Below are 22,624 nucleotides of genomic sequence, written 5' to 3'. Positions count from 1 at the left end.
GCCCAACCTAGAGACTGTGTATTACTTTAGGTGTTTATTAAGATCAGAGAAAACTAAGGACATGTTGGAATATTGAGAAAACCTTACAAAGCCCTAGGTGAATAGATACAGGAAAGGATTTTTATGAGACAGATCAGCTATTCCCATTGAAAAGAAAATGAGTAGTGCTTATCCCAAGCTGTGAAGAATCAGAAAGGCAGAAAGCTGCTCTTATCAGCTCTGCTGGACACATCTCATGACTTTTGAAAGAAAAGTTCTCCTCAAAAGAGTGATGACAGTATTTACCACAAGTAGATTCAAAAGATTGTGGTCAGTCTGAGTGTCACATGAAGCTTTGGCTGTATCTCTAAGGGATAGTTTAGGAATGATCACATCTGGTCCCACAATGGGTTGGAATATCCCCACATCCCTGACCCAAGAAAGAAATAACTATGCACAGTGATGTCACACCGTGTCCATTCCTGTCATTCTGTTAGAGCAGAAAACGTCACTGACTTTGTAGCAATAGAAACCAATAGAAGCGTGACATTGAAGACTTGGTTAGAAAAACAAAGAACCTGTCTTTCCTGGGTACTCTAAAGAAATCTTCCCAGAGCTTTTTTTTAAAATCTCTTCCTCAGAATAAGAGCTACTCCAGCATATAAAACTTTGGTCACATGTCTGAAACTGTCCATACAGGATGGTAGTTAACATCTCCACATCTCCGTGAATGCTGTCAGGAGACTCCTGTTCTGCCAAGAGATGGAATTGGCCCCATCCCGAGCAGGCTGCAGTGTCTCCTTGGAGAAGATGCGTTCTAGTTTTAGGTGGTCTTAAGGGAAAGAAAGCACTATCCACAGAAGCTCTTTCTAATCCTGTCTCGAATTGGACAAGTTCTAAATAATGTAGTAGTTAACACTATTATCCTTGAACCCAGAGCCTCACACGTGGTGTGAGTCATTTGTACAGAAGGAACATGAATGTAATAAAGAATCCAAGCAAGACGTAGTGCCCCCTAAACTCCAAGTAAGGCTGGCGTGTCTGGCAAGAGACGATCTTGCTAACAGAGACTCTGGTGCCTGAGCTGGACCTCGAAGACTCTAAAACCTCTGTAGAGACTGCTTTCAGAGGAGACCTGCAAACATGTGATGAGCTGTTTCTCCAGAGTCGCACTAGGATGCAGGTCTTTGGATGATCAGGCCGGCCACTGAAGCGCACGCTGTTCTCTGCTGGATGCAGCTCTGTCCCAGTGCTTCCCAGCCCCCTGGGATTCCGGTGGCTGCAAAGCACTGCTTCCTTCTGAGACCTCTGTCTCTAAGGACCCCAGAATGTTTCAGGCCAATCCCTGACATCATCAGACGGCCTCAGGTCCCTGACCTGGCTCCCTCCCCAGCATCTGTTTTGTGTCGACTTCTAGGAATCTGGAGTGTTGCTGGGTCGTGACGCTGCTCTAGACAGTTGAACACTGTATCAGCAAACTATAGCCCATAGGCCAAATCCAGAAGCCTTTCATACTGTCTGCCAACTCAGAATGGTTTTTTACGTTTTAAAAGAGTTGTGAAAACAAAGAACATGTGGCCCACAAAGCCTGAAAGGTACTTACTATCTGGCCTCTTCCAGAAAAAGTTTGCCAGCCTCTGCCGACTCTTAAGTCCCTAGTTCTCTGACATGCAGCTGTACCAACAGCTGTCACTGGCTGCTGTGTGAAACTGAAAAAGGGACAAAGATTATTTATTCTGAAGCGCTCTTACAAGAACAGCCTCATTCATTCATCTTCCCATTCAAGAAACTCTGTTGCGTGTCAACTGAGCACCAAGCATTCAGAGATGTAAGGCACTGCTGATGCTTTTAGAGGCTCTGCCAATCTTAGGAAGCAGAGGACACCTAGCAAATGGAATCAGGGCTGCCCTCCACAATACACACTCCCACTTGCTTCCAGAAAGCTTCCCCCCTCCATACCCGTCCCATCAATCCTCCATGCTGTCTTAAGAGCTACCCAGTTCCACACCCCCAGACAGACTTCACTAGCATCTTCCCAGCAGACCCACACTTTATGGTCCCCTGATGTTAAACCCTGGAGAGCATCAGAGTTACCTGATGCTTTTTAAAGATACAAGTACACAAGCCCCACCCAAGACCTACTAGAATCTCTAAGGGTGAATATTCGAAATCTAGTTCTAACAAGCTCCCTAGATGATTCAGATATACGCAGTGGTCTCCAAACTAATCACAGAAACTGCTGCTCAGGCCTTCTCTTTCCCATCCTTATTGTAAGGTGCCTGTCCTCATGCCTCTCCTGGTAATATTTCCCGGCCACTGGTGCTAAAGTTTACACAAGCCTCCTGGAGACAGTATTAACCCATGATCCTACTAGTAGTCTTTGTAAACATGTAACATGCGATCAGGATAGCTGTGAACAGCGGGGACCCTGGGAAGCTCTCTGTAAGGCAGGCCTGGCTCATTACATCCTGGAGCTCTTCACATTTGTTTCTTCTAGTTCCTTGAGAATTAGTGGAGAGTTCAATTTAAATGATCCTCCAGAGAGCTTTTGAGGAGAAGGCCCCAGCTACATTAACTGTTACAAAGAGCTGTTTTCAAAATTGAGGCCATAATTTACAAAATTGCAACTCTTCTGACTGAGAATGGCCTTGGTTCTAGGCAGATCTATTCTGTAAATAAAGAGGAAAGATCTGATGAAATCAAGCTGCTTCAGTGTGTAACTCAGAGGGTACAGTTATGTGTATTTACACATTTTCTAGATAATCACAAAAGGCATTCTATTTAAATAGAAAATTTTAAAAGAATGAAACCTGTAGGAATATCTAGCTCAGTCCTTCATTTGAAATTGGCATTCTGGTTTAAAATACCCTGGAGAAGCTTCCCAGAAACTATGAACTCACTCTATAAAACCAAAACAGACCAAATTCTGTTATTATCCATCTGTAAGATGATGTTCAATTTGATATTAGTATTTTATATCATACAATGCTAGGAAAAGTTTGAAATGTTCCATTTAGGGACATACTTACTATAATATGTTACCTTTTGTATAGAGCCACAGAAATTTAAAATGCTTGTACAAGCTAGAATACTGTTGCTGGTAGCCAACATCTGCTTTGAAGAGTCACATGAATTGTCTTGAGAATAACTTCCAGAGAGTGCTGATTTAAACCAGGGTAATTTTAAACAAAGCACCTATTCTTTAGATATTAAAATTCTCTATTCACTTTATGCCAAATCATCCTAGAAATTGAATAATTACTTAAGTTCCATAGAAAAGCTAATATGTAACTAAGAGGCTATTATCAGGAGAAAGCTCTGAGGTGTCTGTTCCAGTTTTTAAAAATTTAAGGTGTAACCAACTCTGATTTCCCCCATTATAATGGCAATAACCTATAGTTAAGTTCCCAGTAATTTTGAATTTTACTTTGAGGGCTGATTTTTTTCATCCTCTGTTCTGACAGTAGCAAACTGATGAATTTGAGTTTTCCTTCTCCTCCTGCTTGCCTTCCCCACCCTACCTGCACACAAGTGCTCTTTTTAATGACCTGCTGCTGCTGCTAAGTCACTTCAGTCGTGTCCGACTCTGTGTGACCCCATAGACGGCAGCCCACCAGGCTCCCCCGTCCCTGGGATTCTCCAGGCAAGAACACTGGAATGGGTTGCCATTTCCTTCTCCAATGCATGAAAGTGAAGGAGGACCCAAGTAGGATTGTTCAAAAGAGGAAGATTAAAGTTCCAGACTCATCAGAATTCAAAGTAGAGGTTCTGCTCAGCCCAGGAGGAAAGTCTGTACCGACTGCAAGGATGGACCCCCTGAAGTCGGTCCCAGGTGCCCAGCAGTTGCATTTGCATGTGATTTTCAAGAACACATTTTCTTCTTCCCTTCGTGAAGCCTCAGGGCTATTTGTTTAGGGAAATAGCTTTCGCTTGTTAAAGTTCTCTGCATTGTCAGAGAATAATCGTTTCTCATGGACTGCTCTTTTGAGAGTATTATGTGACCAAAAAAAAAAAAAAATTGACAGTACTCATAGGGTAGGAAGGCAATATGAAGAACAGAAGGTTTGGACATAAAGACCCCTAAAGCCCAAGATATGGGCCAGTCTTAATCTATCACTGTTTCATGTGTAAGAGACACTCAGACACCCACAGTTAGAGAAGTGGGCAGTGCGGAAAAGAGGCTCTCATTAAGTACCTGGCCAAACCAGAAAGCTTAGTAGCTCACCAAAAACAAAGCCTCTTTATGTCATTGTGATTCCAAGTAATGAACAGACTTAGATGTGCCAGTTTTTGTAGAAACTGAAGTAGAAAGAATTTGATTTCTGAACTGGTTTGCTTTGCAAGTTAATGAATTGTTCCATTAACTTTCAGTTGATTTCTTCAGGCTGCCGACACATCTCACTTTGGCCTCACCTGGTTTCCCTTGTCATTTTCTTCCTTTGAAATTCCCCCCCCCCCATAGGCTTTACTTTTTTTTTTTTTGCAAGTCAAAAGTCCTTCTTAGTTTGTGTTAAGTAAAATTGGTCACTTTGCGGGTTTAGAAGCTTAGAGCAGCCCATATAAGCTCCTTTTATACATGAACAGACAGTTCCATCCCCCCCTTAAAGAAAAAGGCATTTGAGACTTAGGTCATTTCAGACTTGCAGCTGGTTCTGCTCCTGCCCACTCTAAAGCAGCCAGTGTGGGCTGCACGGGCTGGACTCAAAGCACAGGAGCACAACACTGTCGCCCCAGTGCTTTGGCACCTGCGCTTTGGGGGAGTCATCTGCTCCCAGAGCACTTGCTACAAAAAGAAGAAAACTTGCCCATCCAGTGACCTGCTGGCACCCCAGCAGGGAATGAAACTACGTAAGCCTCCAGAAGGAAGGAGCAGTGTATCCTCTAGGCAGACTCAGAAAGATGGAGGGCTGCCAAAAGAAAAGGTAGCAAAGAGAGGGAAAGGACGAGGAATTAGTGGTTAAGACGTAGATATGATTAAAGGAAGTGCTATTCCTTTTGATTGTAAAACCTTTCCTCTTTTGGAGGATTAGATTACAGCCATTCTTTTGGAGGGGAGAGAGGTTGAGCAGTCCCCCACAGTCTGCCTTTTCCCACCCTAGCCAAGCTGTGGTGAACAGCCTTAAGATTCAGACTTAGAGGGCACATGACTAACCCACCTGAGTACTGCTGCACTGATACTGGTGGAACGTCCATTGTTATTAACCAAGCTTGGAATGCCCTGAGCACCTCCCTGAACCCTGGAGGATCCAGATGCTAGCCTTGTCCTCCACGCACATGGGGCACAGTGGCTTCTGCAGTCATGAATGCGTGACACTTCTTTCCCCGCAGGTGATATCCGCAATGACCTGTACCTCACCCTGGAGAAGGGGGATTTTGAGAGAGGGGGAAAGAGCGTTCAAAAGAATATTGAAGTGACTATGTATGTGCTTTACGCAGACGGCGAAATCTTGAAGGTAAGGTTTGCCGGTCAGTTTGAAACGGCAGCTAATCCTGTAATAATTTTAGTGTTTCTGTGGACTTTGTCCAGAGACCCATCCTCCTCAAGAGGGACTGAACTCAAATCACTTCCTAAGACTCTTCTCCACCTTAGCTTCTCTTCAGAGAAACCCTGCAGTATGCTCTGATAATGACTTCCAGGGTCATACAGCCTTTTCAGAAATTCTTCCTAGTGTCTGACCTGAATCCTTCCTGTCCTCATTTAGACCTATTCCCTACAGTTCTGTCCTACATGTTACTTTTTCAGCCACCTGTCTAGCATCCAGCTGCTTAGTTTTGGTAACTGTTATTAGGTCCCACTCGTTTGGACCTGTTATTAGGTCCTAGAGCTAATATAGAAAGTTATATTTGCTCTTTAGTAAATAGGTATACCCACTTGCTGTTACCAGGTTATGTGACAAGGAACATCAGACTCAGGCCCCCAAAGGTGATTTCCAACCAGTGCAGCACAAGGACCCTCTGACACTCTTGATTAAAAGAGAAGACCCGGAGTGCTGTTTTTCTACTTTCATTATGTCAGTTTTTCCCTTAGTCAAGTCATGGTCAAGTCCTTGGTAAATGAGAAGGCATTGTTTGCATGCCACATGGTAGAAGGCAAATCAGTCTTTTACAAACCTTGCTTCTGTGTGTTGACAGCAGCCTCATGAGGTAGGCAGAACAGCAGTGATCATCCACATTTTACAGAAGGAAAGAGGTAAACTTAGTACAGTCATCTCTCAAAGCTATTTAATAGAAAGAAATGGAGGGTAGATGTGGTATTAGAGATATGTGTGTCATTAAAAAAAACCCACCTCAAGGACTAAGGCAATTCTTGTTTGCATGAGTAATGTGGGGGTCAGCAGAGCTCTCAGCTGTTCACTCTGCCCTGTGTGGACAGGGAGCTGCTCCGGATTGTATTGCCTGCAGCTTCCCGGGGGGCATGGGACTGCATTTTCACAGTAATATTTGGAAACTGGGGTCAAGTTAAATCTGGTCTACCTTGGTTATGTCCAAGAACAGTCAGCCACAGGCAACATAAAATGCCAGTGCACCTTTGGGCTGAAGATTAGAAAACCGGTTCTCTCCGTTTTGTTATTTAATTATTTCTCTGATCTGGAAAGCTCTGTGTACAGTTGACTTCACTGAGTCCATTTCTTTCTTAATGAGGATGAAGAGTCTGCCTTAGTGATTCAGATGGCACCACTCAGCTTCCTTCAGGTGAGCTGAGTGGTGTGTGCGGTTGCCTCTGCTCCAAGGAGAACAAGGAGCACTGTGACTGCTGGCTCCTTATGCCATCTTCACAGTTGCCCCTAGAGTCTGAATTTCAGTCACCTGATAGATTTGGCCTGATGGAAAAATGAGACCCTCACAAAGGAAGAAGTGAAATGTCCAGAGAAATCCAAGGGACCCCTCCAGTATGATGGTATGTTGCTCTGCTTCTCTCTTCCAGGACTGCATCAGCTTGGGTTCAGGAGAGCCCAACAGGAGTTCCTACCACTCCTTCGTCCTCTACCACAGCAACAGTCCTCGCTGGGGAGAGATTATCAAATTGCCCATCCCCATCGACCGGTTCCGGGGCTCCCACCTGCGCTTTGAGTTCAGACACTGTTCCAGTGAGTGAGATTTCTCTCTCTACATTGCTTTGAGAATATAAATATAACTCTTCCTTCTCTGAGACAGAAATAAGAGTTTTATTAGTATCAGGGCAAGAAAATGAGGAGTTGTGTACACAGAGGTGGGATGTCATCAGAGACTCTTCTTTGGACAGTGATTCAAAAACGTGGAATCTGGGGACTTCCCTGGGTCCAGCGGTTAAGACTTCATATTCAGTTCCAGGGTTGTGGGTTCAATCCCTGGTTAGGTATTGTAACAACTTCAATGAAGACTTTAAAAATGGTCCACATCAAAAAGAAATATTTTTTAAAAATGAGATCTGATGTTGTTGGCCTTTTGTAGTGTCTGACTTGGACAGTGGATAATTGCCAGGGTCATTCCTCTTTGGGGGTTTCCTTTGTATATAGTAAACTCCTTCTTAAAGAGCCCCTGGTTTATCAAGACTAGCCATGTAGTTTCTGTTTGGTTCTAGGTAGCGTGCGTACCTTGCGATATAAATGGAAACTCAGCCTAGTACATTTCTGATCCTTCTTACCATCAGGTTGCTAACTATTTAATGAACAAAGTAAGGGACAAAGAAGTAAAGCACACAAGGTGATAAGGAAAAGGGGAATTTCTGTTGGAAAGGGAGGTGAGAGGCCGAACGACTCATGCTTGGCTCTGATTGCAGCCAAAGACAAAGGGGAAAAGAAACTCTTCGGCTTTGCATTCTCACCCTTGATGCGGGACGATGGCACCACCCTCTCCGATGACATCCATGAGCTCTACGTGTACAAGGTACGGAGCCTGAGTCTGTCCCCTGCTCAGACCACTCTCACATGTGGTTCTCGGTCAGGTGGTTCCCCCTGAGTGGGCCAGAGGATCTAGGGTGGAGTGCAGGTGGAGACAGCAGGACACCTGTGGGCAGGCTTTTGTCTTTTCCCACAGGTCACGCCAGCAGGGCCTTTGTTTCCAACTTCTCACTCCACTAGTTGTGGAAATCTGTTATTCAGCCCCTTTGTGCCATTACGGCCTTGGCTTTTACATTTGGAAACCTGCCATTTGAGACTCTGATTCTGTCAGCTATCACAGCAAAGCCGGCACGAAGTTTTCTGCACAACAGATAGAGGGCATGAGCTTCGCCATGTTTTCTTTAAAAAGGCGTGTGAGCCATTCTGGGGGAAGAAATGGAAAACACTTTTAAAGTGCTTAGGAAACACTCTTCTAACAGGACCTGAGGTCCAAGGTCCAGCCTCAAGAACCCAAAATCCCTGGGACTGATGTTTTACATGTGGCATGGTTCCAGAAATATTCTGTGTTCTCTACTTATGCCTACAGTGTGATGAGAATAGCACGTTTAACAACCACGCTCTGTACCTGGGCCTGCCCTGCTGCAAAGAGGATTACAATGGCTGCCCTAACATCCCCTCCAGCCTCATCTTCCAGCGCAGCACCAAAGAGTCTTTCTTCATTTCCACACAGCTCTCTTCCACCAAGCTCACCCAGAACGGTAGGCCAGGTGCCTGCAGGGTGGAGCCCTGCACTGTCCCCACTTGCTGCTTCATGTTGCTGGTATTTGTCAAGAGACAGAAATTGTTGCTTCTGCTTTTTCATGCCGTAGTGAGGGAATTCTTCTCATTCGAAGTTTAGGGAATCACTTGGTAATAGCAAGCTAAGGGGTTTTCCATGGTTTTACAGATGTGTCTGTAGCCTTGATCGCAGCACTCTGGAGGCTGTTTCACTGCTTCCAGCTATTTCTGTCTCTCTAGATCCCACCCACCCTTGGCAGGGGGAGTCTAGGCTTTGCTTGCCCATGACATAGCCAGGGTTCACCATTTTTGGGGCTTGCTTCCTAGTGGACCTCCTTGCTCTGCTGAAATGGAAGGCCTTTCCAGACCGGATCATGGACATCCTTGGGCGGCTGCGGCATGTCAGTGGGGAGGAAATTGTTAAGGTATGGCTTTCACCTAGTTCACACGTGCTAGCTGAGCAAGAATCTGTGCAGAGGGCCTTACTTCCCCTTGATTTCTGCCTATAAGCCCCTGAGACCACTTTTTAAGGTATATAGTTAAGTGAGTAGAGATAAAGTTATTTTTGTTTTTTTCAATTAGCTTCTTTCTTTAAAGTAGGTATCACATCAGGTTTATTACCTTTTAGAAACTATATTTAAGTTTTAAACCCTATTTTCTGGCTTGTTTTTCTTCCCAGAAAGCAAAGTGATAATTAAAGGGCAGCCTCTCAGAAACAGTCCCAGTGTGGGCTGCCACCTGCATGCCTCTAGGTCTCCGCTCGCTTCCTCTATCTGCTTACTCTGTAAACCTCTACCACAAACCCAGCCTGGTGTCCTCCTGGCCCCACTCTCTGGATTATCTAGAATAACTCTAAATATTCTCCATGAACTGGAACTCCTGATTTTGCCCAGTCTCTCACTTAAGAGTCCAGACCAGAGAACTCTACCCTCCTCTCTGCCTCAACGGCTTTTTTTTGTGTGTGTGTGTGTGTTTTCAAATATTGAATGTACAGCTCCTTTGATAATTATAGCTATTTGAGACAGAAATGGAGTTTAAAATGCTGTATTTCAAAAACTATGAAGACATCATATAGAAAAACTGATTTTAAAGTTCTAGATGTCCTTCTTCATTTTACCTTTGGAGTTGCTTTTAAGACAGAAATCTGTTTTCCCCAGAGCAAACTATTATATATAAATTTATTTTGAAAATAAAATTTACAATGTAGTACTATGATCCAGAAATATCAGCAGTTCTAAAGCTGGACAGAGAAGAAAAAAGTTTAATCCTTTTTTCCCTCTGCCCCACCCTGTCTCACCATCTATTTGTTTTTTTTTTTTTTTTAATTATTTTTTTCTAAATTTTTAAAAGAAAATCCATCCTGAACCCTCCTCCCTCCTCCCTCCCCATACCATCCCTCTGGGTCGTCCCAGTGCACCAGTCCCAAGCATCCAGCATCGTGCATTGAACCTGGACTGGCATCTCGTTTCATACATGACATTTCACATGTTTCAATGCCATTCTCCCAAATCTTGCCACCCTCTCCCTCTCCCACAGAGTCCATAAGACTGTTCTATACATCAGTGTCTCTTTTGCTGTCTCGTATACAGGGTTATCGTTACCATCTTGCTAAATTCCATATATATGCATTAGTATACTGTATTGGTGTTTGTCCTTCTGGCTTACTTCACTCTGTATAATAGGCTCCAGTTTCATCCACCTCATTAGAACTGATTCAAATGTATTATTTTTAATGGCTGAGTAATACTCCATTGTGTATATGTACCACAGCTTTCTTATCCATTCATCTGCTGATGGACATCTAGGTTGCTTCCATGTCCTGGCTATTATAAACAGTGCTGCGATGAACATTGGGGTACACGTGTCTCTTCATGTGCTTTTGTGACACTTCCCACCTAACGGCCTGAGCAAACTGACAGCAACACTGCCCAACCCCAGTTGTTACCCTAGGGCTTCTCCACACTGTGTAGAAGCCAGGTGTTTGCCCACCTGACTTGAGCTCAAGAAGAACCCCAGGCACTTCCCGATGGTGAAAGCCTGGTAGGTGGATTCTGCACAATGGACTGAACTCAACTGAGGAGAATGGACATGCTTTGGGTGATTAGCAAGCGCAGTGGAATGTAGGCTAGAGATTCAATTTCAGAAAGGCACCTTGTCCATGAGTGGACATTCTTGGCTCCGTCATTGCAGGGATCAAATCTGTTACCACTGCACTGTCTGTGCTTTCATTTTACAGCTCCATTGACTCAGTAATACACAACATGGTGTCTCCACATGAGAAATAATTTTAAAGTCTGTGTATTTCTTTGTACTTTTATGAAGTCTTATATGAATTTTGTGTTAATTGATCAGAGTATCATAAATTTTTAAAAGAACTCTTTATACAAACAAGCTTTTGAAACTTTATACAAACTAGTTTTGAAACTTAAGATAAATTTACACTCAGGGCATTTTTTCCTTCTAAACATATTAATAATTTCACCAGTAGAGCAGACCACATACTATGAAAACTCTGTGATCTTTTTAAGGATGAGTTGTTACATTCCCGACAAGAGAACATCCTACCAGTATTTCTGGTTTTAGCATCAGTATTTTTCTCAAGCCAGCCAGGAGAGAATGTAAAGGGAATATGCTATCATTTTAATTATTTTTTACTTTTTATTGGAAAATTTCAAGCATCCAAAGATGCAGACAGAATAAATAACCCTACACATCCCTGTCGTTCATCCCTGACTGTCACCAACCCCTGGCCAGTCCTGCCCATAAATCCCTCATCCATGCCTTCTACCTTATGTTGTTTTGAAGCAAGTTGTAAACATTATATCATTAAATTACATTTTGACAAACAGAGTATTAGGTTTGATTTTTGAAAACTGGGAGCATCCATGAATATTTATTATTCTCTCCCTGGACTTTGGCATCTTAGAAAGAAAAAGGCACCTGCTCAAAAAAAGAAAAATGTTGTCTCCAGATCTTTTACCCTCTTTGACATCCCTCATCAGCTGCATTCTCTCTTCTCCTGGGATACTAATTTCTAGACCAAAAAATAAGTTTCTGTAGGCCTAGCTTGTCACATCCTTATCCAGATGTCCTCTACAGAGTTAGGTCATAGTAGACAATAAGAGACTACTGAATTTCGGGGTCCCAGGAAAGTAGGCACTTTTTCTCAAAATGAATTTGACATCAAAATCAGTTAGATTGCCTTCAAGATTGCTATTCTTCATGGGTGGTCTAAATTTTTTAGGTAATTGCTCTTTCTTATAAGTTTAGCACTTACCCAACAGGAAGAGCCTCTTTAGGTCTCTCTTAGGGCCCTTTGGGCTGTAATCAAACACCCAAAGTTCACCTAGTTATTTCTTGGCTAGGTGGAGATGGAATACCAGGTTATTTTTAAGTGGTAGTGTGAGGTCTTAGGAGATCTTTGATTTTGTTTGTTTGGGAGATAAATTCGTTGGTGTTTGAATGTCTGACCATGTGTCCAAGGTCCTAGACCTGAGCCCTCTGGTTTTTATGCTGTTGCAGTTTCTGCAGGACATCTTAGATACACTCTTTGTGATTTTGGATGATAACACAGAGAAATATGGCCTGCTGGTATTTCAGTCTTTGGTAAGTCTTACCTTTCCTGATTTCTATTGATTATTCCTGTCACATACTTTTTAAAAATCTGAGGAAAGCAGTTTATTTGAGTGAGTCGGCACAAGATGTAGATGTTCCCAACAGGAAAGGGACTGATGAGTGTCACCAGGCAAGACCAACAACCTGCCTACCTGGAACATCCCTATATGAGCTAATCTGGACCTCTGCTTTGTGGTTTTGATACTCAGTCTCATACTATCGCAGGGTTGCTGAAATAGTGACCTACACCAACAAAAGGCCCAGAGACCAATAAAGGAAACAAGACAGCTCGTTTTCCACTTACAAAGTAGATACAGAAATTTTTCTGGTGGTCCAGTGGTTAAGACTGCACTCCCAATGCAAGGGGCCTGGGTTCAATACCTGTTTAGGAAACTAGATCTCACATGCCACAACTGAAGATCCTGAGTGCCACAACTAAGACCCAGCACAGCCAAGTAAATAAATATTAAAAACAAAAACAAAGGATATAACCACCAGAAAAGCAGAGACTCTCTGTGCTGGTCTGAGCATCACACCCTCTCCCTGTAAACAGTTGTCTGGGAACCAGAGTCTCAGAAGGTTGCTCAGTGAGAAAAGACAGTGATCTGAATATTTAGTGCATTTTGTTGAACATGTCCAGTCCTCCAGGAGGACTATTATTCAAGGACAACCAGGTACTCTAAAATCTGTATGATAGATGAGCAACAGAGGCAAGAGTTAGAGTGATATTTTTCAAAGTTTGTTTCTCTGACTTTTCTTCTTGCCTCCCTGGCCAACCAACCCTAATTGCTGAAGGGTGCAACCTTTCATAGGATGATTTGGCTCAGAGGACAATATTTTTTTCTCTCTTTTCCAAGTGTTTGAGACACCTTAATGTTTGTGCCACAACACAGATATTGTTTTGTCTTCCCTTGGTCCATATTATACCACTGAGCATTATTGTGAAGAGAAAAGGTCAAAGTCACTGGTGTTGACAAATGAGTCCCAAGTTTGGAATGGGAGGCCAGGGTTGTTAGCAATAGTACAAACATGACAGAAATACATACCCGGAGTGGCAGTCTTACATTCACTGGAAACACTGGAGAAAACACTTGTAGTTTGCCATTCCTTGAAGAATCAAGAGTTGTTTCCTTCTGGGGGTAGGTTTGAGGCCTCCGCTGAATTCTGCTACACCTTGTCTCTCCCAGGTATTCATCATCAACCTGCTCCGAGACATCAAATATTTCCACTTCCGACCTGTAATGGACACGTACATCCAGAAGCACTTTGCTGGAGCCCTGGCATACAAGTAAGTTGCATTTGGCATCATCATTGGGACTTGTGTTTGACTAGAAAGACAGGCTTTTGCCATTGAGAATGATGTTACCTGTGGGCTTTCTGCTGACATTCTATACTATAGTTTATTGCATAGTTTTCATACTTTTCCTTCTAAGAAATGATGGAAGAGCTGCTAAAAATGTCTTGTTTTTTCAGTAAGAAGCATGTGAATAGCTAAATATAGCATCCACAAATAATATCAAAGGAAAGAAAAGACAGTCAATAAAAGAGATAATACAAAGAGTAAACATGGAAAGCACTCACAGGTTATCTAAAGCCATTAGAGCAATTTTAAAAGTTGCCATGTTATTCTGTGGAATGAACATAAGTTTTGAAGAGTTAAAACCTGAAGGGTGGTGAAGCTGTGGAATCACTGGACTCTGATACTTTGATGTCACTTTGGAGAGAGCAGGCACTGTGCTATATATTTTACACGTGTCATCTCATTAGAATTCACAATAATTTGAGAGGTACTATTGTTGCCTATATTTTAAATGAAGAGAGTGAGAACAGAGAGCTCACATAACTTGCTCAAGGATGCAGAGCTCGAGACTGATATGCCCCAGATGTGAACCCTGCTGTCTGCAGAGGGCCTGTTCTCTTGACCTCTGAATTCTTTGGCCGTGTATATGCGCAGACTTTCTGACCCTGTAGTCCCATGCCACTCAGATAACTTGGTCCTAAGGAAATAAGATGATTGGGACAGCAAGGAGGGGCACACGGGACCATACACCTTTATTCAGAGCCTGCTATTTACTAGTCATTGTTGTATATTCTGGAGACTTAGCAGTTTTCAACAAAGAAAACACACATCCAGCCCATGACTTTGGGAAAACTTTATTGTAATCAAAAGAAATGTGTCTCAAGGGAAGTGGGAAAGAGTGACTCCAACTGCTGATTGAAATGTGGCATCTCTTGGTCAGGAGTGTTGTCTGGTCCCAGGTGGTCTAAAGATTCCACAGCTGTAATGAATCCATCGGTCCATTCTAGCTCGTCAGCAGTATATTATTTCCTCTATGGCTAATTTAGGACTGCAGGTATTTCAGGCTGCATTGCTTTTGGATTAAAGTGGGGTTTCTGGACTGTTGTTTTTCCCAGGGAGCTAATCCGCTGTTTGAAGTGGTACATGGACTGCTCAGCAGAACTGATTCGTCAGGACCACATTCAGGAAGCCATGCGGGTAATGTCCTGAGAAGGGCCCACCCCTGCAGAGCTTGGCAAGTAACCTCCGTGGAGTAGAGTACAGGACAAGTGTAGACAGCGTGGAATGACTGCCTTGATCCACCTAACTGCCCTTTCCTCACGTTGATTTTGCCCTAAAAGGTCTTTATTCCTCATAATTTTATCTGAGAGCAGGAGGGAGGGATGATGTACCTGCGGCTCGTAGTCATCCCCACTGCCTCGTTTCTACCCTTAGCGTCAGTCTTTGCTTCCACTGGCTGAAGTATCGAAGCCAGTGTTGGTTAGAAATAAGCCAACATTGATTAGAAATAAGATTATCTAATACTTTCCGCTTCTTCAGTGTTTACTGAACATGGTATTTTATATAACTGTTTTAAGTAAAAAGAACTGAGTGAATGCACTGTATGTGGATATGTTGAGAAGAAGATAATCTTAAAGCCATGATCAGGCAGCCCTTTGCAGTGCTGGACAGCTCCCCTTTCCAGGGGACTGTCCGCACTGTGAGTTAACTACACTTTCTGGTAACTCGTTTTCTCATGACTGCTGCTTCTGCTGTAGAGAACCACCTATGAGAATGTTGATTCCCCTCTTGCTCAGCAGTTCTCCATATTAACAATTTAAAAAAAAAAAAAACTCATATCCTCTGAGAACTCACTTAAAGCAAGTTCATGTTTTCTGTCTTTCCTTTCATCCCTATCTTTTCTTGTTCTTGAGTCACTTGTTTTAAGTTTATTTTTAACCATGTCTTTCCCACCCTTTCTAGTTAGTAATAAAAGAAGAATGGCAGCAAAGTAGTTCTGCTTTTTCTCTGTCCTCTTTGAATATCTCACCGTCTGCTCTAAGTACTATAGTGGGCCTATGCTTGTGTTATTCGTGTGGTAACAGTTCAAACACATGTTCTCCTAAGCATCATCAGTTTAAAGAGGCAAAATCAAATCATAAATCTGTATTTTCCCTGCCTGTTCTCAGCACATTCTATAAAAGCCTGAGGCCTCAAGTCTCACTTCTGACCTTCATGCAATACGTGTTGGCTGAGCAAACAGCATGTCATGGCTGCTGAGATGCAGAGAGGAGTAAGACTGCCCTTTCCCCTGGAAGAACACATCCCCTGTGTCCTAAAGGGAATTAGGCTCAAACACAGGTGTAGAACAGAGTGCCAAGTGTGATGTGAGGGTAGGGCCTGGATTCTGTTCTTCTCTGAACCCCAGCATCTGTGAGGTTCCCTGCATAATTGAGGGGTACACGTGGAGTTAAATGCAAAAAGTTCTGTGTGAGTTCAGAAATTAATTGCTTAAAGCCTTGGAGATGGTATCTTAGTTTTCTTCCAAGAGTCATTCATTCAGCCAATATTGCTTGATACCTGCCATGTGTCAGACATTGGGTTACCTACTGGGGATTCATCAGGAACCCACACAGAAAGGTTCGGCCTTAATAGCACCTCCATTCAAGTGGGGAAAAGGCAGACAATAAACATGTCCAACAGATAAACCATACAAAGATAAACATACAAAGTCAGTGAGAAAAAAATTAATTATGCTATTAAAGAAATAAATAGGATTTTGGCATAGAATGGCTGGAGAGGAGGTTTTACTTCACATCAAGAGTTTAGGAAAAGCTGCTTTGAAGAGGTGGCCAGAGCTCCATATTTCATCCTTGGAAAAGTTTTTCCTCAGTGCTTCATGACTCTGCCTTTCCAGTGTCTGGGAGATCTTTAGCCTTTCTTTGATTAGAATGTATAGAATCTTGAATTCTCTTAAAAGAGAATTACTCAGCTCATAAGCATGGGCCAATCTCCAGGGGCTCCTCAAAATCAGATTCTGCTCCCAACACATGTTATGGGAGTTCTGTCTCCTGTATTGTTCATAAACTGTTGATGGCAGGTGTCCTGGTCTGGGAGAGGATGGTGAATGGGTGTGTTGGGTCTGCCAGCTCCTGTGCAACTAGAGGCCAGTTTTCTCCAAACTGGACCCCTGGTGAGATGGCTGGCACATGTCAGGTGCCAGCTGTTTCTCAAAGATGCAGAAGACTTCTTAAAGTACTCTTCCTTCTTGGAATAAATTTAAGAGAGGTTCTTACATCATTGCCTTTGTAGCCTTTTGTTACTAGACCCGAGAAAAATGAGAGAAATTTAATTTTCTTTTGATCCTGTATCTTCTTGAATTCAGCTGCTTCCATAATAGTCTATGGTTATTCACTTCCATAGCTACATGGAAATAATTTGGCAGTTCTCTCAGTACATAGATACTTACTGCTCAAGGACCATTTGGACTTTTGAGGAAAGGTTTTAAAAATTAAAGTAAAAAACATTTTTCTAATTTAAAAAGATTAAAGTACTTCCCTACTATGTATAAAAGAGATAAGTAATAATAACCTGCTGTATAGCACAGGGAACTCTACTCAGTACTCTGTAATGGCCAACGTGGGAAAAGAATCTTAAAAAAAAAAAAAGTATCAGATCAGATCAGTCACTCAGTCGTGTCCGACTCTTTGCGACCCCATGAATTGCAGCACGCCAAGCCTCCCTGTCCATTACCAACTCCTGGAGTTCACTGAGACTCACGTCCATCGAGTCAGTGATGCCATCCAGCCATCTCATCCTCTGTCGTCCCCTTCTCCTCCTGCCCCCAATTCCTCCCAGCATCAGAGTCTTTTCCAATGAGTCAACTCTTCACATGAGGTGGCCAAAGTACTGAAGTTTCAGCTTTAGCATCATTCCTTCCAAAGAAATCCGAGGGCTGATCTCCTTCAGAATGGACTGGTTGGATCTCCTTGCAGTCCAAGGGACTCTCAAGAGTCTTCTCCAACACCACAGTTCAAAAGCATCAATTCTTCGGTGCTCAGCCTTCTTCACAGTCCAACTCTCACATCCATATACGACCACAGGAAAAACCATAGCCTTGACTAGACGGACCTTTATTGGCAAAGTAATGTCTCTGCTTTTGAATATGCTATCTAGGTTGGTCATACTTTCCTTCCAAGGAGTAAGCGTCTTTTAATTTCATGGCTGCAGTCACCATCTGTAGTGATTTTGGAGCCCAGAAAAATAAAGTCTGACACTGTTTCCACTGTTTCCCCATCTATTTCCCATGAAGTGATGGAACCGGATGCCATGATCTTTGTTTCCTGAATGTTGAACTTTAAGCCAACTTTTTCACTCTCCGCTTTCACTTTCATCAAGAGGCTTTTTAGTTCCTCTTCACTTTCTGCCATAAGGGTGGTGTCATCTGCATATCTGAGGTTACTCATATTTCTCCCCGTAATCTTGATTCCAGCTTGTGTTTCTTCCAGTCCAGTGTTTCTCATGGTGTACTCTGCATATTAGTTAAATAAACAGGGTGACAATATGCAGCCTTAATGAACTCCTTTTCCTATTTGGAACCAGTCTGTTGTTCCATGTCCAGTTCTAACTGTTGCTTCCTGACCTGCATACAGATTTCTCAAGAGGCAGATCAGGTGGTCTGGTATTCCCATCTCTTTCAGAATTTTCCACACTATATTGTGATCCACACAGTCAAAGGCTTTGGCATAGTCAATAAAACAGAAATAGATGCTTTTCTGGATCTCTCTTGCTTTTTCCATGATCCAGCAGATGTTGGCAATTTGATCTCTGGTTCCTCTGCCTTTTCTAAAACCAGCTTGAACATCAGGAAGTTCACCGTTCACATATTGCTGAAGCCTGGCTTGGAGAATTTTGAGCATTACCTTACTAGCATGTGAGATGAGTGCAATTGTGTGGTAGTTTGAGCATTCTTTGGCATTGCCTTTCTTTGGGATTGGAATGAAAACTGACCTTTTCCAGTCCTGTGGCCACTGCTGAGTCTTCCAAATTTGCTGGCCTATTGAGTGCAACACTTTCACAGCATCATCTTTCAGGATTTGGAATAGCTCAACTGGAATTGTTGAGCTTTGTTCGTAGTGATGCTTTCTAAGGCCCACTTGACTTCCCATTCCAGGATGTCTGGCTCTAGGTCAGTGATCACACCATCGTGATTATCTTGGTCGTGAAGCTCTTTTTTGTACAGTTCTTCTGTGTATTCTTGCCATCTCTTCTTAATATCTTCTGCTTCTGTTAGGTCCATACCATTTCTGTCCTTTATCGAGCTCATCTTTGCATGAAATGTTCCTTTGGTATCTCTGATTTTCTTGAAGAGATCCCTAGTCTTTCCCATTCTGTTGTTTTCCTCTTTTTCTTTGCATTGATCGCTGAGGAAGGCTTTCTTATCTCTTCTTGCTATTCTTTGGAACTCTGCATTCAGATGTTTATATCTTTCCTTTTCTCCTTTGCTTTTCCCTTCTCTTCTTTTCACAGCTATTTGTAAGGCCTCCTCAGACAGCCATTTTGCTTTTTTGCATTTCTTTTCCATGGGAATGGTCTTGATCCCTGTCTCTTGTACAATGTCACGAACCTCATTCCATAGTTCATCAGGCACTCTATCTATCAGATCTAGTCCCTTAAATCTATTTCTCACTTCCACTGTATAATCATAAGGGATTTGATTTAGGTCATACCTGAATGGTCTAGTGGTTTTCCCTACTTTCTTCAATTTAAGTCTGAATTTGGCAATAAGGAGTTCATGGTCTGAGCCACAGTCAGCTCCTGGTCTTGTTTTTGCTGACTGTATAGAGCTTCTCCATCTTTGGCTGCAAAGAATATAATCAGTCTGATTTCGGTGTTGACCATCTGGTGATGTCCATGTATAGAGTCTTCTCTTGTGTTGTTGGAAGAGAGTGTTTGCTATGACCAGTGCATTTTCTTGGCAAAACTCTATTAGTCTTTGCCCTGCTTCATTCCGTATTCCAAGGCCAAATTTGCCTGTTACTCCAGGTGTTTCTTGACTTCCTACTTTTGCATTCCAGTCCCCTATAATGAAAAGGACATCCTTTTTGGGTGTTAGTTCTAAAAGGTCTTGTAGGTCTTCATAGAACCATTCAGCTTCAGCTTCTTCAGCGTTACTGGTTGGAGCATAGACTTGGATTACTGTGATATTGAATGGTTTGCCTTGGAAAGGAACAGAGATCATTCTGTCGTTTTTGAGATTGCATCCAAGTACTGCATTTTGGACTCTTTTGTTGACCATGATGGCCACTCCAATATATATATAAACTGAGTCACTTTGCTATATACCAAAAACTAGTACAACAGAACATTGTAAATCAACCACATGCCAATAAAAATTTTTAAAAATTTTAAAGTGCTTATCTCCAAAGTTGGAAATGTCCATCTCTCAATTTTAGTGTATAATTTGCTGGTACTCTACCCTTCACTCCTTCATATATTAGTTCCTGACCATCTTTATGTGCTAAGTTGTTTCAGTCATGTCCAACTCTTTGCAACCCTATAGACTATAGCCTGCCAGGCTCCTCTGTCTATGGGATTCTCCAGGCAAGAATATTAGAGTGGGTTGCCATGCACTCCTCAAGGGGAATCTTCCCGACGCAGGGATTGAACCCACATCTCTTATGTCTCCTGCATTGGCATGCGGGTTCTTTACCACTAGCGCCACCTGGGAAGCCCATCTTTAACACCTGTCTATCCCTCTTTCTCCCACACTGCCAGGCGTTGGAGTACCTTTTCAAGTTTATCGTGCAGTCAAGGATCTTGTACTCACGTGCCACCTGTGGGATGGAAGAGGAACAGTTCCGGTCCAGCATCCAAGAGCTTTTCCAGTCCATCCGGTTTGTGCTCAGTCTGGACAGCAGAAATTCAGAAACACTCCTTTTCACTCAGGTCTGTGAGCTGCAGGAAAGTTTTGCTGCTGGATTCTTGTCTGTCTTAGCAGGTGGTTTCTTTGTCCTCTGGCTTCCAAAGTCAAAGTCCTGCCAGGTTTCTATGTTTCAAGTAAGGGTTGAGGTATAAGGAAATACCTGCTAAAATAAAATGCTATTTTTACTTCAAAGCCAACTGTGTCCCAGCTTCCAAATATAAAACAGCCACGTGTCTTTATGGTGGAGAAGAAGCTTAACTTTGCCCTCTTTTGGCCAGATTTATTTAGCTGCCATACTATTAGTTGTACATGAACATCTTATTTATAAAGGATATTCAGAATGCAAAGAGAATTTTATTTCCTAGTCATTGTATTAATTTTAACAACTTCAGGTTAGCATTGATCCATTCTAGAAGTTAAAAGTGAAATTGGTTGAAAAACAGCAGAAATAACTAGAAAACTTTGGCTAAGAATTAGGATTAGATTCTATTAGAAATAGTAGCATGGAAAGGAAGTTTGCTTCCTTATATTAAATATGTCTGGTCAGTTAATCAGTTACCTTTCCCATGCAACCATACCCTAGAAGGGATCAAGGATATTGTTCTTTACCCCAGTCACAAAGAGGTTATTTTTTTTCTTCCAGATAAATGTCAAGATTGTATCTAATGAATTATACTTCTTTGATTTCTTGAAGGCAATTATTACATCAAAACTTATGAACAGAGACTAGACAGCCTCTGTCACGTCCATTCATTCAGTCACTGCTACGTCTGTCAGCACAGATATATGTTCAAATATCTCCTTTAAGATTAGAATAGTCCCAATTTTTTTTTGTTTGTTTCCCACTTGCTCCTATGTTGCCTCTAGATTCCAGTTGCCCATAGGCCCCTTGGCCCAGAGAACAAAAGAACAGCTGGGCTATAGCCTCTATAAAAGTGGAATACATCAAGGTCACCAGGTATCTCTATAAGAAAACCTCCTTCCATGGTCTCCCCTCCTGAATACCCCAGGCCAGTCATCTCTCTCCCCCAGCCTATCAGTTCCTGCCAGCCAAGACCCAGGACACCTACTCATCTCTGAGCCTGTGGAGATCTGGGGACCTCAGAGGTAGCTAGCAGAGCAAGGCAGATTTGCTTTCTGAGAACTTAGCAATGCCCTCTTCTCAATACCATGTTCCTCCCATTTCCGGATAAATAGCTTAGATCTATCCTCAGCTTAGACCTGAGTCAGAATCAGACCTGCTCCTTTGGTACCAGGCTCATGTTTCATGAGTTTCACAACCCTCAGCACGTATACAATTCAGTCAGACTTTATGTCTTTGATTCTGACCACTAGGAGATGTTATGGTGCAAGTGTCCTTCTGTCCTGGTGCCATGAGATTAGAAAATTTCACCATTTAAGAGGGCAAATCAGTTACTGTTGGTCGTTGATTGTGAAATATTACCTGCTTTTCCGGGAATTCCCTGGCAGTCCAGTGGTTAGGACTTGGCACTTTCATTAACATGGCCCCTGGTTTCACTACCAATCCCTGGTCAGGGAACTAAGGTCCTGCAAGTTTTGTGATGCAGCCAAAAGAAATACCTGGTTCCTCCCTTTGTCTTTGTATCTAGTTTTTGTGCTGGTTCTCATTACTGAGAAACGGTGTCCTTGATATCTCAGGGAGTTATAAATCTGCAGATAGAATTCACAGTTCAGTCATGGTCCTGGCCTGAACATAGAGTGCAGTGTGACAGACCTGTTGCCCCATATAAATTTTCACTCAGTCAAGGACAGTGTCTTACTGCCTGATGAAGCAATCAGGAAAAACAGCTCTCCTCCCCTACCCTGCCACTTAGAAAGAGTGCACTCTCACCTCGTCTCAAGGCGACACTCCATTTCCCTTTGTAAATCTTGGGTTAATAATCTAAGAGGACTGAGCAGCGTGAAGAGCCTCCCATGCTATTTCCATTTAGATGAGAGAGATTGAACAAGAGCCAGCATTTATTGAAGGCCTGGTATGTGTGCCAGGCAGTCTACTGGAAATTAACCTGGTGCACCTAAACTTCTTCTTCATACCAATAGAGGAGATAAGTGATAGCCTCATCTCCATTTTATAGATGAGAAAAAGGAGGACTAGGCAGTAACTCACCCAGGGTTATGTGGCAGATAAGTGGTAATGCTGGGATTTAAACTCATGTCTGTCCAATTTCAAAACCCATTCTCTTTCCTCTAAACTACTCTGCCTCCCAG

At 42.7% G+C, this 22,624-nt stretch overlaps 1 protein-coding gene across 13 annotated transcripts in view; it reads left to right on the top strand.

The window, feature by feature from the left end:
- Positions 1–22,624, top strand: part of DOCK3 (dedicator of cytokinesis 3) — a 304,579-nt gene that overhangs the window by 214,586 nt on the left and 67,369 nt on the right. For all 13 annotated transcript variants that reach the window (XM_061397473.1, XM_061397477.1, XM_061397469.1 and 10 more), the window contains 9 exons: positions 5,308–5,432; positions 6,905–7,067; positions 7,739–7,845; positions 8,386–8,557; positions 8,904–9,001; positions 12,099–12,182; positions 13,379–13,479; positions 14,607–14,688; positions 20,248–20,418. In XM_061397473.1, the coding sequence (XP_061253457.1) occupies positions 5,308–5,432; positions 6,905–7,067; positions 7,739–7,845; positions 8,386–8,557; positions 8,904–9,001; positions 12,099–12,182; positions 13,379–13,479; positions 14,607–14,688; positions 20,248–20,418 (1,103 nt within the window). The remainder of the gene's footprint in view (positions 1–5,307; positions 5,433–6,904; positions 7,068–7,738; positions 7,846–8,385; positions 8,558–8,903; positions 9,002–12,098; positions 12,183–13,378; positions 13,480–14,606; positions 14,689–20,247; positions 20,419–22,624) is intronic.

Source organism: Bos javanicus, chromosome 22 (genome assembly GCF_032452875.1).
Source record: "Bos javanicus breed banteng chromosome 22, ARS-OSU_banteng_1.0, whole genome shotgun sequence".
NCBI classification, from domain to species: Eukaryota; Metazoa; Chordata; class Mammalia; order Artiodactyla; family Bovidae; genus Bos; species Bos javanicus.
The sequence above is the reverse complement of the archived record's forward strand: the minus strand, read 5'-3'. Positions and strand labels throughout refer to the sequence as shown.